This window comes from Heptranchias perlo, chromosome 8, assembly GCF_035084215.1.
Source record: "Heptranchias perlo isolate sHepPer1 chromosome 8, sHepPer1.hap1, whole genome shotgun sequence".
In the NCBI taxonomy this organism is placed as follows: Eukaryota; Metazoa; Chordata; class Chondrichthyes; order Hexanchiformes; family Hexanchidae; genus Heptranchias; species Heptranchias perlo.
In genome coordinates this window covers 8,868,725-8,885,470 of record NC_090332.1, presented here as the reverse complement: position 1 = coordinate 8,885,470, position 16,746 = coordinate 8,868,725, and the positions used below count along the sequence as shown (strand labels likewise).

The window sequence follows — 16,746 nt, the reverse complement described above, 5'->3', positions numbered from 1 at the left end:
ATCTCATCTGCGGGGTTCAGATTTTTGAAGGCTATAAAGGGCTTTCATTACTTAATCTCTACATATTATCTATTTTAGAAAATGCAGACCAGCTTTCCACTTTGAAGATTAAAAAAATATCAAGTTACCTGTCTTAAATTGCGATTGACAAGTAATTAAAGCCAGGTGTTGAACACAAAGTCTAGATACATCTCACAAACAGGAAAAACTGTCACTTCCTCCCCATGCAGCCATCAGGGTGTTGAGTATCAATGTGGTTTTAGCCCCCATAACACTACCACTTAGTTTGAGAGTCCAACTAGTGGCAGTGACAGTGCACAGCATAGTAGTTTGACCCCTGATTTGTTTGTTGTGTGATGGTTAGCAATCTGCCCTGATGCTTTCTGTGCTGCACTCTGTCCTTTTAATCATAGTACCAGTCTTTGTGCTTCTCAACTCCAGCCTCATTAAGAATTTCCCCATCCAAGCTTCTTCAAATCTGTATCATCTCATTTCCACTGCAGGTATCTCGCACGTGTACCCTATCTGCACTCAGCCACCAACTCTGCACGTTTCAGCAGCTTTCTTTGGTGCACTTCTTTAGCCCTGTCTCCAACAAAAACCATCAGCTTCACTGAGTGCATGCCATTTATCCACTCTGATCACAGCACCATACCTGGCTGGAGGTTGGAGCACAGGAAAATTTCCTTCTTCCCCAAGATCTACTGTGAATTTCCAATCTTTCATGATAACAATCCATCTTCTGTTCGTCCAAGCACTTTTAATCTGCTGCCCCTCCTTCACAATCTCAGTCACTGCTTTTCCTTATTGATTAACATTTTTGACTTCACTAAGAAAAGCAGGCCAACAGGGTGTGCTCCGATGTGGCCACACCCTGCCTATAGATCCATATTGCCAGGTTTGCTCTAGTTGGTAGCTCTCCCCCACCCACCAAAAACAGGAACCTAAACCTAAACTATTAACCAAAACTGGCTCCATGATGTACTTGGCTTCTCCAAACTATCCCGCTCCCTTCTCCAGACTATGTCACTCCATCCATGCAGCTTGTTGATTCTGCCGTTAAGATCTAAATTCTACTTTGGTTCTCACTTCACTGTTACCAATTCATGCCTACCTCTTGTCTTCTGCTTGTTGCACCATATATATAACTAACCCTTCTCCTTTCAACTGCTTTTGTTACTTCTCTGAATGTTGCATTCTCAGTGTCTAACTCTTTCTCTTCCTCACAGTTCCACTTTCTACATCCATCCACGTGGTGAGAGTCTGGTGACTTTCTCAACAACACTTAAATTTCTTCACCACTGATGCATAATTCTACCAGTCCCGTATAATATACGAGTGAAGCATATTTGGATACCCATCCATCATCTCAAACCTTTTGCTCCACTATCTCAATCTGTGGTAGCCTTCCAGGAGCCACATTCAACCAACTGAAAGCACTACATTGTGGGGTTACTGTCACCTCACAACTTGAACTCGACATGTCTTGCAGCCCTCTTCCTTAGTGGCAAAAGCCTGCCTTTCTTTGGTTTGAATGTCACCTTGCCTGCTTTGTCAGCTCTTCTAATTTTCCCAACACTCCGACTGTCCATTTCTTTTGTATAAGTAGAGTGATGGAATTAGACACCAGTTTAATATTGTTTGGATACCTATTTTTGTAAATTCTGCCACTGAAGTTATGAAGCTTAAGAAATTAACTCAGCGAATGTGCTTGGTTCCTTTTTTTAAATCTAGGGGTGTCTGCAGTTGGAGCCATACAATGAGGTTTGCCAGTACATGAGGGGTCTGGGCCATGTTGCTATGGGCCAGTTTTATGAGGGAATTAAAGCACAGACTAAAGTGATGTTAAATGACCCACTTCCAGGTCAGAAGGCGAGTTCTGAATATCTCAAAGTGAAATACCTCAGAGGTGAGTTGCATTGTATTACGCTTTAAGTCTGATACTTCTGATGCAAAGGCATATATATTTTTTAAGAATAGTCATTGTGGATATTTTGATGGTTTCCCTTTCTCACAGCAAGTTAGTGAAGTTATATAGATATTGTATTCTGTAATCTTACTACATTGATGATTTAAGCAAATAACTTTACGTATAGCTTAACTAATGGGTTCATTGTCTCCATTGTGATTTGTTATATTAACTCAATATTATAAAATGTTCTTGTTTCAATGTTCTTATAAAATCTGTTTCAATGCAAAGCACTGGAACTATTTTATACTGTACAGAAATAGCAGTAATTCAATCATTAAATAATTCTGTTAAATTCTACAAACCTCTTTTTGGTTGTTTCTCATCCGCATGTTTTCCTCGTGCAGCTGCTGGTCATGTACAGAAGGGCGATTGTCTTTAGCTTCGTTAACATTTGAGTGTTTATGTATTTTCAAATATTCCCCTCCCATCACTTTTCAGTGGAGATGGAGCATTGTAAGCTGTGGACTTCTTGACATTACACCCCTGTGACTAGCTTATAGTTAATGTAATTCAATCTAGATAAGCTACTTAATGCTAGTTTTGACTGCATAAGATATACCCTCCTTACTACTTCCTTTGATTCCCATTCTTTATTTCCTCTCTCTTTTCTTACCAATTGTCTCTATCAGTTTTTCTCTGCTCCCTTCTTCTCCTGAAGGCATTGCTGGGATATGGTTTCATACGTGCCAGTTGCCCTCCAGTAGTTCACCCAAGTGATCGTCATTCCCACAAGGGTCGCTTGATAGCCATCGGGACTAGGAACCCTGGTGGATTTTTTTTTCCTTTCTAGCCTAGCATACTGAGGCTAATTATAACATTCCCACTGCCAACCCAGTCCAACCTGGGACATTCCTGATCTGTGTGGCTCGCTTGGAAAACTCCGAGCCATCAGAGGAGTGGCCTTTTGTTACCTCTTACGACATAATAGCTGTAGTTGTTTCTCATGCTCCTATTTTGTCCCTCTCGTATCTCGCACCATCCCAGTGAGAGGAAGGGTAAAGACCAGCTGGCAAGTCTCTGCCAGTTACATGAGATGAGCAAAAGTGCACTGCAGTGGTTGCCTGTCTGATTTTTGACGAGCACACAGCCTCTATCTGTTTCCGTACAGTAATTCAGCCAAAGTCAGGAACTCTCCCTATGGAGAATGTGTGCAAACCTACATTCTACTCATTCATGTAATAGTGTGTTAGAACTCCAACATGTCCTGGTTGCCGCCTCACCAGTGCTCTTCATTGTAGGCAAAACTCCTTTCTAGGTCAGTAACTCAAAAGTTTTAGCAAAGCCTGCTACAACATTTTGGGGACTGTGGTAGTCAAAGTATTCACATATTATGTGCATTAAATGGGTTGGAATTTTGTGGGAGCTCTGTCTTGAATTTATGTGGATACTTTTGTAAGCATTTTGCATATTGTTCCTTAACCCTTTGTAGAATATTCACGTTACTTACATGCACACCTCGATCTGCCGGTGACTGAGTACAATATAGACCTTGATCTTCCTGGTAATTTCAAGGATCACTGGGCCAAGTACCTTCCCTTCCTTATAGAAGACTATGAAGAGCAACCAGGATTACAGCCTCACATAAAGTGAGTTTAGTAAAAAAATGAACCCACTGTTGTGCAAAATTGTCGATCTATTGATTGTCTTCTGCTTCTTCAGTCAGGCTTTTAATAGGGTGTGCTTGATGTCTAAAGGTGGAACCATAAAGGGAAAATACAGATAACTATGCAAGAGACTGGGAGATATGAATAAACTGTTTCTTAGAAGAACTGAAAGAAAGAAGATTTTCAATGCACCATCGAAGGACATGGAAATCAAGATGTAGTGATTCAGCATTTGGTAGTGGGAGGACTGGAGGCTGAGGGTATGCGGCTTGAAGGAAGACGAATGTAGACAGGAGAGATTGAATGAAATCTATTTAGAAAAGGAGTTTCCCCGATTGCCCAATGAATTTAGCTAGTGCTGAGTGAAGCTGTGCCGATCAGGAGGTCCCAGATTCAATCTGAGTAAATACACAAATGGTTTTGGCATCCCTGAGTTAGGAAGGGAAATACTGAGAAGAATTCCTGTTCCTGATACGTCAGAAAGGTGTCAATGCCTTCATGAGATGAATGGAGGGGAGCAATTTGGCAGCGAGAAATGGGGTTTTATTGAGATGCTTCTTCAAGTCACATTAGGTTGCGGTTTTCAATTGTACTTCCATTTATTGTGAATATTATTGTATTCTCTGTATACTCCCTGTATGTACTAAGCTTGATGCAAACTTTTGTTTTTTTATCATAGGGATGTTCTACCTCAGAAGTTTGAAAGCTACAGTGTAGAGGTCCAGGGGCTAATTTGCACTGCAGATCACTTGGGTGCTCTTATGCAATATGACACACCTGGCTTTCTTCCAAACAAAAGGATACATAGAGGTGAGCTGTAAGATGCCCAAGCTGAGGAACTAAGATGTGTGTTTCTGAATATTCTGCATTGCACTTCTGAGCTGTGTAGGACCCCAGTTGATTACACCTGGATCTGCTTATTTCCTTCAAACATTTAGTGCCCTAGTTATACTTTGTGCCTTTTTGTTGATGCAGTGTACCACACAGAGCCAAGATGTACAGTTTAACTGTAGGATTAGCATCACTGCACATTTTGGTTTGACTTTGCGACATTGCTCGAAAAAGAGAGCCCTGGACTGTTAGTACTGCGAATTGGCTGCAGCATAAACTCGGTTTTTAAATTTTAAACTCAAGGGTCCGATATACTGCCGTTGAGTTCTAATGATAGAAATGGCTTACCATCTCATCATTTTTTTTTACACTAGAAATCTCATGCCAGCAGCCAGGTTGATGAGCAGTGATCCATGTATGTTGAGTATATGTGCATGGACGTCTACCACCTTCCAACTCCAGTAAACAGCTGCATGTAATAGTGGCTGCCAGTTTAATGTGTTTCACTATAAACATCTGCATTTTTTAAATAGAACTGTTTTCTGTGCCTGATATCTCTCTAATGCACAATTGCACCCTCTGCAGTTTGTAAACAGAATATTTTGCCAGACCCATTTATTACAACAATTCTATCTGGTAGTTTTTATAACCATCATACTTTTTCTAACAATGTTTGTACTTGTACCATGTACTTTTTGTTGAATGTTTGAAATAGAGAAAGTTTGTCTTTGATCTCAAGACCTGTTAAGTTTGACATATTTCCTGTGACAATCATGATCTTTGTTTTAAAAAAAACCTAACCTCTTTTTGTGCATCTCGTTTTCTTTTTTTTAAAAAAAAAAGCCAATGTTTTCTCTTCATTTCACTGGATTTCAATCTATCATTGGTTTTCTTACAAAAAATCCATTTCTAGTGGCCTGACCTTGGGTGTTCTGAGTTTTAAAACTCTGCAATCAATAATAATCCTCCGTTAACAGTGGTAGCAGAGAGAATGTGTAACTTCTAATTATGATGATAATTATACCGTGGACACATGGCTTCTGAATGTTGAATATTTTAAAGTGTCAGTAGAAGTTGTGCTTATTGTTGAATCATCACAAGGCACTGAAAAGCTGGCTGAAGATCGTCTGAACATAATGTGGAATGCATGGTGAACTTAACCTGGGATCCTAGGTTTGATCCATGTCCTGATACGTTAACTGATCTCAACTCGGGTAGCTGCATTTGTGCCTCTGGGCAAGGGAGGTTGTGGGGGGTGGGGCGGGGGGGGGGGGGGAAGAAAGAAATCACTGGGGTTCCTACTTCCAATTGCTTAAGAGTAACCATTGCTAAAAAGTGTAGATGATTGATGATTAGGCTTGGATGTGAGGGCCCCTTGTCAACACTTGTTTTTTTAGCTTCACGTGTGAGTGGTGCATAGTGCAGAAGGATTCAAAGCAAAGGAATGAAATACACAATTCATCAAAGACATTTAAATATTTATTACGAAATGCATTTTGTTTTAATTTACAACCTTTTTTGTGTGTCTGCAGCTATGGGACTTGCAACATTAGAAATTATGCAGGCTGTGCAACGAACATGGGCAAATTCAAAAATTCGTGTGAGTGGCAAAACCAGATTGATGCAATGGAAGGACATGTTTGATATTGCTGTGAAATGGAGGAGGTAATGGCATAAAGAGGTGCTAGGGAATCAAACTAAGAAAGGAGTTGAACTCGTGATCTTTTCAACCATAACATAATTCAGTGCTTTCTCAAAGTCCGTATCAAAATATAATTGTAACTGAACAATTATAGCTATGGAACCTGTTAAGAAAACCTAAAGATGAATACAACAGCTGAATCTGGTAGCCTGTTTCTGGGATATTGGCCAATTTTGGCATGGCTTCTGGCATGTCCAATCCATACTACAAACTCCATCCTTTGGCATTGTCAGCTCTGACATGTTTTGGTTGAAAATATAGAAATGCTCTTGCTTTGTTTAAGGAATATCAGCTTTTAGCTCTTAATTTTATTTGATTTGTGCTGTGCCTAGTGTAGGAGTACAAGGAGTACTCAATAGGGTGAGAATTTGGGCTCACTTAGACCTTGAGTATAAATGTATCTTTGGAGGTTTTGAAATTGAAGTATTTGTCAAGCCAAGTGCAAACTCAGTCTGATTGTTAAAACTGTGATACTTTCCTCAAAATGGTGGCTCTTTTCCATGCTCTGTAACACTGGAGGTGGGGGTGTGGGGGTAAGATAAATCCTACTGAGTGACCATTGCTGTGAAAGTATGTGGATGTTGGATGAGGATGTGATTGGGCTTTGATGTGATGACCCTCATGGTACATAGTCTACTAACGCTCACTACCTTGGCTTACAAATGAACTTTGGTAAGGTACTGGTGCCCACGATACCTTACCTAGCAGGAAATGCTGTTTTCAAGAGAAGATGAAGAATAATATGTGACTTCACTGCTGCTAAGGAGCATAAGCAATCGCCATCAGCAGCTTCAATTGTCGCTATCATGATGCTGCTTTACTGCTGTCTTAGCCTAAATTCCGCTGAACTTTGGGGTTATGCAGGAATCAAAAGCATACTTTATCAATGCTGCTAGGAATCCTCCAGTCCCTCCCTCGTATAGTAAACCCTCAGCCGGAAAGTACTTTTGTATTTTTTGAAAGAGAAACCTTCTTTTGCAGTTGTAACTACTGCCACAGACAACACTGTTTCACTTGACACTCAACATCACGATAAAAAGCTCAGGCTACGCTCGCGGTTTTGGGTAGAGTGTTGATAAGCAGATGGTTCTGGAGTTTTCAGGTTTACTGCCATAAGTTAATTCAGCCTTTCTTTGTGTTTCAACCGTAGGATTGCAGATCCTGATCAGCCAGTACTGTGGTTAGACCAGATGCCAGCTCAAAGTCTCAGCCGAGGCTTCAATAATCATATAAACCTCATCAGGTATATCTTCATTTTCCTAAACAACTGAAATCCATTTTAGATGTGATATGTTTCAAATCATGGAAATCTAATTTTCTATCTTTTTGACAATTATTGCTTTTATCTTTGTTTTCTGTAACTTTCTTTTATTTTCCCATTGAAAATTGATTTTCTTACCCTGAAGGTAACATAATGTGAAAGAATTAAGTTGGTATGGAAGTCTAAACTAAAGACCACTTTTAACAACAAATATGTTTCTCATTCATAGAGGTTATAAAGAATGAAAGACCTTGCATTTATATAGCACATTTCATGAGCTCAGGACATCCCAAAAGTGCTTCACAACCAAATACTTTTGAAGTAATGTTGTGAAACGTGGCAGCCAATATGAGCATAGCAAGGTCCCACAAACAGCAGTGAAATAAATGACCAGAAACTGTTTGTGATGATTGAAGGATAAATGTTGGCCAGGACACTGGGGAGAACTTCTCTGCTCTTTGAATAGTGCCCTGGGAGCTTTTATGTTCACCTGAGAGGGTAGGCTGGAGGTGCCATCTTTCGAATGAGACGGTTTTAACGTCTCATTCAAAAGAGTGCACCTCCAATAATGCAGCACTCCCTCGGTGCCACACTGAAGTGTCGGCCTGGATTATGTGCTCAAGTCTCTGGAGTGGGGCTTGAACCCACGATCTTCTGACTGAGGCGAGATTGCTACCATGGAGCCACGGCTGACACCTCAGCCTGAGCTTACACCACTTAAGTGCAGAACACGATTTTGATCCTGTGACTTTGACTAGCACATTGGGGATGGGAGCAAGTAAAGTACAAGTGCTTATCACTGCAGGACTGTAGAGATGCTTGCTGTTAAAACTTTGAGTACCGTGGTCCTTTGTAGGTCCCAAAATAGACTGACTTGTGTTGAATCTGCCTTCTGTCCCACAGCTATGTCTTAATGAATCTATTAATCCTTCGTACTTGTATTGGAGGGAGTGGTGAGAAGAAGGGGGTTGGATGCAGAAATACTACTGTCGTCCTTGGAAGGGATTTATTTATTGGAGTAATCTGTTGCTGTAGCTTCTTGCACTAATGCAGGGTCTCGAGACTGTGGCACATGGGCCATAGACAGTCCCCAAGCCCTGGCAGTGTGGCGCTTGAAGCCCAGGCAACTCAGTCCCATTTGTGCTCATATTTCTTATTTGCTGCTTTGTTGTTTAAATTCTGTGAGCCTGAAGGTTTGCAAAGGGCTGTTCTTAATACAGTTGTCTCATTGCTAGATAAATCCTGAATCAGAACACCAAGATCTAGTAGTATCAGCAACTTGTGATGTGTGCAAGTGAATGGAAACATTGATTCTAAACTTTCTATGTAGTCCCTGAGGCTCTGTGGTGTGCATCTATGTGGCCTACGAAAACGCAAAGCTTGGACATCCTGTGTTAATCAGCTTACACCACAGAAGGGCAGAACACAATTTTGCTTGTGTGATTCTCCACTTGGTGAATTCGAGGACTTTGACTGGCACATTGAGGATGGGAGCAAGTGAATGTGAAGGAGGCAGAAAAAATTCACGATGAGTGCACCTCTTGTATACCATCTGAAGACTGAGAGCAGATCTCCTGCTTGCCCTCTCAGTTGACTTTGGATAAAGTGATATCCAAGCAGTCCTCCAATACAAGTATTCTATGTTGCTTGTCAATTTATTGATTTTACACTGCCTCAGTTAAAGTATTTGAAGCTCTTCTGCTATGGAAATCCTTTGGTGTCATCTGTATATCGGCAGTAAATATTTGTGTTCTTTCTTCTTTAGGGGTCAAATCGTTAACATGCGGTACCTGGCATATTTCGACAAAATACTCAATTTTATAAAAGACAGAATTCTTGTTTATCATGGGTAATTAACATTCCTTTCATCTTGTTGGGTTAGTTAAAGTATCACAGGCTAACCTTTCATGTTGTGTTTTTCTATATCAAAGAAAAGAGTTCAACAACTCCACTGGTTGTGATGGTATTTCCAAAATACCAGGCATGCAGAGAGCTGAAACTACAGTGGATGCTTTTGATTCATAGCAGACTAAGTATATAAGCGTATTTTGACTTGTTTTGTGTAGGGTGGTATTAAGTGTGGAGAGGTTATTAAAGCAATTTCAATCTTCCTCTGGATTGTAACATAGTTTCCTCAGTCAGTATTCTGTAGCAAAAAAAAACTTTTTACATATTATTGATCAGTAGTTTCCTGCCAGAGGAACCTGGTGGAGCTCTTTACTTCAAAGGCTGCTGGATCAGCCAGTAGCTTTTTAACAAAAGAACTGTTCATTGCGGTGAAGGTCTGGAAAGGCTTGCACCTGAATGATGGGCAGGCCACGTTTTGGGAAGTGATTCAAAGTATTCTGTTTCTGGATTTGGTAATGACCTGCACAACGGTCTCTAAAGCAACTGTTGTGTCTGTGACCTACTCTGAGTTCAATTCAGAATTTTGGTAGGTGGATATACAATTCACATGAGGTTTAACTACTTCAAGACCAGACTTCTTTGTGTCTATTTTCCCCTTTTAATTTATATAATCCTGTGATAAATAAGGTTTTTACTGGTTCTTAGAATAATTCCTGGATCCTACCACAATATTTAAAGGGCACTGCTCCCATGCATAGGAGATAGTTGTCAGCCTAGGCTCAGTGGGTAGCACTCTCACCTCTGAGACAGAAGGCCACGGATTGAAGCCCCACTCCAGAGACTTAAATACATAACCTCTTGGTTATTGTACCTTTTGTTATGTTGCTGGATTAGTAGCCCAGAAGTTGAGAGTTCAAATCCTGCCATGGCAAATTTTGAAACTGAATTCATTAAGTCTGGTAATTTGTGGCTGGCATCAGAAAAGGACCACAAAAACTGCTGGATTATTGTAAAAACCCAACTGGTTCACGAATGACTTTCCGGGAAGGGAACCTGCTATTGCTACCTGGTTTGGCCTACATGTGACTCCAGTCCCACGCTATGTGGGTTGATTGGTTCAGTAATGGATCTAACGTGTTGAACATTCTTGCTATTTAGTATTAGAATCTTTTTTGCCAATTTTCTCAGCACTTCCTTGTCTAAAGGCATTAACACTTGCTTGGCATGTCGTATGGTACATCACTCCTCCTCCAAGTATGAACCTAGATTGTTGAGTGTTGATAGGCTATCTTACTAAAGGTTGTCACAGCTGAGCCCTACCCTGTCCTCACTCAGTATTCCCACACGTGCACTTTTTAGCTGTAGTCATTGATAGCGATTGGGAGCAGGAAGCTTATCGAATCGTACAGCATGGAAGGAGACCGGTTCGGCTCATTATGCCTGTGACAGCTCTTTGAAAGAGCTATCCAGTTACTTCCAATCCCCTGCTCTTCCCCCATAGTCCTGCAAATTTTTCCTTTTCAAGTATTTATCCAATTTCTTTTTGAAAGTTACTATTGAATCTGCTTTCGCCGCCCTTGACTGATTTTCTTTTCTTTCGGGGTATTGAGTGTAATTGTAGTGCCCCATACTGCACTGCAATGCGGCTGAGATCAGCTAGCTTAGCACAGACTGGGAATCTAACCTGGCATTTTCTGGTCTGTATGACTCAGTTTAGATGCTGCCTTTACCAACTGGATCATTAAGACAGTATAATTTCATACTACTTATCTAACCATAAGCTTGGTTATGCAGTTTTCAAGTGTAGAAAAGGAATGAGAAATAACAGGAATATGACTCCAGTTATATTGAAGATACCTTTCTGAAAATGAAAGTAACTTTTCCCTCTTCTCCTCCAGTGCTAATAATCCCAAAGGCCTTTCAGAAGTGAGAGATGCCCTGGAGAAAGTGAAAAGAGTTGAAGACCTTCTTCCAATCATGAAAGTAAATTTGTTAAGGAAAATATTTTTACGTTATCAAAATATAATTTTATTTTTGTTTCCATTTAAATAGTTTTAAATTTGGACCATTAGACATTGCAATGTGTTAGGACTGTATTTCATTCTGCTATCTGGGTTTGAATGAGTCCCTGATGATATGAGAGAATTCTATTTGCATCCAGTCCCAAATTGACTTTGAATGCTACTGACCTTATTTTAATTCAGGTTCCATGAGTTGGCTCTCTATGTTTACACTACCTGGAATAAGGGAGCTGGATTTAGTAGTATAGACGCCATTGTCCCAGAATCCAAAATAACATGAGGCCAGTATAAAAACAACCATTGGTTCACAACACAGAAACTTGTCTGAATTCACAATGATTTTACAGCCTCACTTGAAGCCATAAAAATGGGTAATTTGGGAACAGCAATCAGATCAAGTGTGGCCAAGGCCTGGGAACAGATTTACTTGCCTGCCCCTTTTCTGAGGGATGGTGTAGGAGGAATCCTAAAAGAATGGTCTTTCTAATAAATCCAAATTGTGAGGGGTCTAAGCTGTTACTTGCTAAAGTTAACCTATGTTAAAGAAGATGCAGTAATAAAACTAAAGATTTCCATATAATGAGGCATCAGAACAGTTGAGTACATCAGCTAATTTAGCACAGGTTGGAAATCAAACCTGGGACTGACCTGATTAGTATGGTTCAGTTCCACACTGACTGGACAGTGAAATTTACCAATTGAGCCACCAGCAGCTTTCTACACATTTGACGAATGCCTAGTGAAATTAAAGTGCTTTATATGAGGAAAGAAACAGGCACATAATGAGCTCACTGGGGAAGAGGGAAGGAATTCTTTTGAAGATATAGGTTTCAAAATTTTGGATACAGCTTTAAAATTACAGATGGTAATCTTTACACTTGTTCCTTTTTTGGAAGCAGTTCCACAGCAAAACCAGAGATGGTTTCACAGTAAACACAAAGGTGCCCAGTTTAAAAAATCAAGGAAAAGAGTATGATGGATTCACCATTACCATAACAGGTGACAGGTAGGTTGATCACTTCACACGTGAAATAAATAATTGGTGTAAAGTTTGGCTTTTATTCATTTTTTAATTATAATTGAATAGGGCAAGCCTGCCTATCAAGGCAAGAGGCAAAAAAAACAGGGAAATTTGAAAATGCAATCAGATGCACTAACGGAACTAACTTTGATGGACCAAATGGCCTTTCCTCGTCCTTGAATTTTATGTCTTAATGATCTGCCTAAGGAGTAGATCACTGAGAACTCTATTAAATCCAGCCCAGACTGATGGATAAATGTTGCTTTTGTTCTCTGTTCTGTCAGTGGCCTAAGTGACATGAGTTTGGCCAGTCTTAAACCAGTTCTTAACTAGTGGGGTGCCGCAAGGATCAGTACTTGGGCCTCAGCTATTTACAATCTACATCAATGACTTGGATGAAGGGACCGAGTGTAATGTATCCAAGTTTACTGACTTGCGACTATACAAAGCTAGGTGGGAAAGTAAGCTGTGAGGAGGACGCAAAGAGGCTGCAAAGGGACATAGACAGGTTAAGTGACTAGGTGAGAAGGTGGCAGATGGAGTATAATGTGAGGCAATGTGAAATTATCCATTTTGGTAGGAAGAATAGAAAAGCAGAATATTTTTTAAATGTGAGAAACTATTAAATGTTGGTGTTCAGAGAGACTTGGGTGTCCTTGTACAAGAAACACAAAAAGTTAACATGCAGGTACAGCAAGCAATTAGGAAAGCAAATGGCATCTTGGCCTTTATTGCAAGGGGTTTGGAGTATTAGAGTAAGGAGGTCTTGCTGCAATTATACAGGGCTCTGGTGAGACCACACCTGGGATACTATGTACAGTTTTGGTCTCCTTACCTAAGGAGGGATAAACTTGCGTTAAAGGGGGTGCAACAAAGGTTCACTAGATTGATTCCTGGATGAGAGGGTTGTCATATGAGGAGAGAGAGAGTAGAATGGGCCTGTATTCTCTGGAGTTTATAAGAATGAGAGTTGATCTCATTGAAATGTATAAAATTCTGAGGGGGCTTCACAGGGTAGATACTGAGGCTGTTTCCCCGGGCAGGAGAGTCTAGAACTAGGGGTCATAGTCTCAAGATAAGAGGTCGGCCATTTAGGACCAAGATGAGGAAAAATTTCTTCAGAGGTTTGTGAATCTTTGGGATTCCCTACCCCAGAGGGCTGTGGATGCTGAGTCGTTCAGTATATTCAAGACTGAGATCGATAGATTTTTGGAAACTAAGGGAATCAAGGGATATGGAGATAGGGTGGGAAAGTGGAGTTGAGGTAGAAGGTCAGCCATGATCTTATTGAATGATGGAGCAGGCTCAAGGGGCCAAATGGCCTACTTCTGCTCCTATTTCTTATGTTAACGGGTGAAGGCCCATCATGCAATACTGCCCCAAATTCAGCACAGATTGGCATCGTCACTCAGCTTATGAGGATATCTGGTGCCAGAAGTGTGTGCTTTTTTTGTGAGATTGAGATCGAGCCACATTGTTGGGGTAGAACAAGGTATATCTGACCTGGGAGTGCTGATGACTATGCTGGGTGCAAAAAGCAATGTGTCCCGTTGCCATCGCTTAATGAACAACAGAGTTTTTTTCTTAAATGACTTATTCTCTGAAATTGTGAATAATAAATAAGATATGTTGGGTATCCCTTTCCTTTCAATGTTCTCCATGTCATTTGTTTTATTATCAGAGTTGGCAACATGCTATTTTCTGTGGAAACCCAAACAACAGAAGAGAGGACTCAGCAATATCACGATGAAATAGAAGCACTGTACAAGGACCTTAGCAGCAAAGGAAAGGCACTGATACTTTCCACTGAGCTTGGGGTAAGAACAGCAACATTGTTTTCCTTTAGATCCCAATTTCTGGAGCCATAGGTATATAATATGAAGGTTTTAAAAGAAGTATTTCTAGATATGGTACATTGGTTATGGTGGGTTATGCTTTCAACTGATGGACCCGACTGCCCACTTTGTCTCAGTCAGTAGTTTGTACAAGATAACTTGCCTATTCTTGTCTTCCCTCAAAATAACCATTGCAAAACATTACAATTTACGATGGGGGAATAAATTATCAATAGTATATAGTCAGCTGCAATTTTTTTTGATCAGCAGGCATATGATCTGCTCAGAAACCCATCACCATGCTAAAGAATCGCCAAGCCAAGCTACTTAGAAATTAATAAGTAGAGTTCCCGCTTCCTAATGTGGAGTGAACTCTGGCCATTTATCTAAACCGGGGCTACTTGGGCACAAGATGGTAAGGGCTGAGGCTAATGGACTCCCAAGTACACGTAGTGGTACTGCTGTAGTTTAACTGACTAACACCAGTTAGCTTACCAGTATAGAGCTTCCTATTGCTAGCCAAGCTAGGACTATTCTTATCCATAGGCTTCCAAAGTTGTCTAGAGTTGAGAAATAGAATCTCATTCTCTAATGACAAGTCCAGCCCTCCAGGTCCCATCAGTTTTTCTTTTAAAAGGAATCAGCTTAGGTTGAAACTCTGGTGGGCAGGGGAAAAGAGTAAAATATATGTTAATGGTGACTTAAGTCACCAAGTGCCTATAATCTACTCTTCATACATTTGCTGCAGCAACAACAATGAAATATTGATGAACGTTCTGCTTCGTCCATTGATTTGCTATTTACAGTTTTCATTATTTTCTTACAGTAAGTGACTTGAATTTTGCTTGAGGTTTACTTCTAGATCATGTTAGTGTTTTATTGAATGGAAGTTAGTTAATGTGGGAATGTTTCCTTAAATTATGCAACCTTAGTGGTTTGGGGCATTGGAGGACCAACATATTGTGGCAGTGTCAGCATGTAGATTCTAATCTAACCAGACTGTGTAGAATTCTTAAATATAGCCCTACTGCATGGGCGTGCTGAATGGAGGTTAAGGAAGGAGAGTATGTCATTTCTGATTCACTCAAGTGCCCCGAAGCAGCTCACTCAATAATAATGAGTCCTACAAAGGAGGTTGTCCACCCTCTCTGTCCATAAGAAGTGTGCGGGAGAAAAACATTACACTGTAATATACCCTCAAAATCGCTCACCTCACCATGGTGGTTAGCACAGGTACTCTGCCTTCTTTCTCAGTCTTTAATTGGTCGATTCTGCTGTTTTCAGGAGTAAAGTTTGTTTTGTTTTCTCTTTGAACCAGGAAGCAGATGCAGTGTGCAACCTAATCCTTTCTTTGGTGTATTACTTTTACAATCTAATGCCTCTCTCAAGAGGATCCAGGTTAGTAGAGTATAACCTGCTTTTAAATGTACTAAAGGAGAAAGTAACTCTGCAAATAAGTACTCGTGAATGACCAGTGTTTTCCTCGCGATTTGCTCAGTGATTTGTTTTTCAATCCTCTTGGTCATTCCTTTAAAAAAAAAAGTTCTTGAAGGAGCTCCTCAACTGGACTCTCCGTTTACCCCTGGACATTCACGCTGTGGTGTGTTGTGTCTGCTACCCAGCCTTATCAGAAATGCAGTTGGTGGGTTACCAGAAAGATTAGAAACTTTCTTCTTTTGGAAAAACAAAGTACTCCAGCTGAATTCTTTTCTTTTAAGCTTTTTTTTATATTTAAAAGGGGAGAAAGTTTTTCTGAAAACCACTTCCAATTGGGCTGCAAACAGACCAGCCACACATTGCTACCTGAAACCAGTCGGGGGCAAGCACTTTATATTCAGAGTATGGCCATGTAGAGCTGTGTTCTGCTTTAAACTGTGTTGAATGCTGCTGTGATCTGATGGTAATGTTCTTCATTTTCTAGTGTGGTGGCGTATTCAGTAATCATGGGAGCACTAATGGCTAGTGGGAAGGAGGTCACAGGGAGAATTCCCAAAGGAAAGGTAAGTTGAGTGTATTGGAGTAAATAAATCGAATATGGCTCTCTCCTCTACGTGGTCTTTTTCAGCTGGGAGGATAGAAAAGTTGTGGATTTATCCATAATTTAATTCAAAATGTGTGAATTGTATATTTTTCTTCATGGTGTAGTTTTCAAGAAAAACATATCTCCCAAGATGGAACACCACCTTTTCACACAGTGCTCCACTTAACATCCCATTTTGACAATTGATCCATTGACTGACATCGTAATGAGCACCCGTGGGTAACTTTCTCTTCATCCGTTTTCATCATTAATGCAGCTCAATGACCTGGCAGGGCACCTTTCAGTGAAGAGAGCAAATTTATTGTTTTTTACTTGTGTTTTTTTTCTCTCTCTCTCTCTCTCTCTTCCTCCCCCCCCACCTCACTCCAGGACTGTGAGGTGTCCCACTACCTGACCTGGCAAATGATTGACAGTACTTGCATTTGGATGCTAGCATGTTTGATTGATTGTTAACCGGCTGTAATGAGCAGGTCCCAAGGTGGTCAGGAACCTTGTTTAGGCGATGGACGGAATAGTTGGTGTGGGGGAGCAAGAAGGAGACAGGAAAAGCCATAGCAAATAGATCTAAATCCTCAGAGAAGACAGGGAAGGATGTAAATAGTGGCAAAAC

At 40.5% G+C, this 16,746-nt stretch overlaps 1 protein-coding gene across 4 annotated transcripts in view; it reads left to right on the top strand.

Moving 5' to 3' along the window:
• ttc13 (tetratricopeptide repeat domain 13) overlaps positions 1–16,746 on the top strand; it is a 42,685-nt gene that overhangs the window by 20,338 nt on the left and 5,601 nt on the right. For 2 of the 4 annotated variants that reach the window (XM_067988613.1, XM_067988616.1), the window contains exons 11-21: positions 1,735–1,909; positions 3,402–3,558; positions 4,256–4,386; positions 5,940–6,072; positions 7,260–7,352; positions 9,136–9,219; positions 11,117–11,201; positions 12,136–12,245; positions 13,942–14,077; positions 15,414–15,493; positions 16,017–16,095. In XM_067988613.1, coding sequence (XP_067844714.1) covers positions 1,735–1,909; positions 3,402–3,558; positions 4,256–4,386; positions 5,940–6,072; positions 7,260–7,352; positions 9,136–9,219; positions 11,117–11,201; positions 12,136–12,245; positions 13,942–14,077; positions 15,414–15,493; positions 16,017–16,095 — 1,263 coding nt within the window. The remainder of the gene's footprint in view (positions 1–1,734; positions 1,910–3,401; positions 3,559–4,255; positions 4,387–5,939; positions 6,073–7,259; positions 7,353–9,135; positions 9,220–11,116; positions 11,202–12,135; positions 12,246–13,941; positions 14,078–15,413; positions 15,494–16,016; positions 16,096–16,746) is intronic. The other 2 variants (XM_067988614.1, XM_067988615.1) reach the window with 2 other exon arrangements.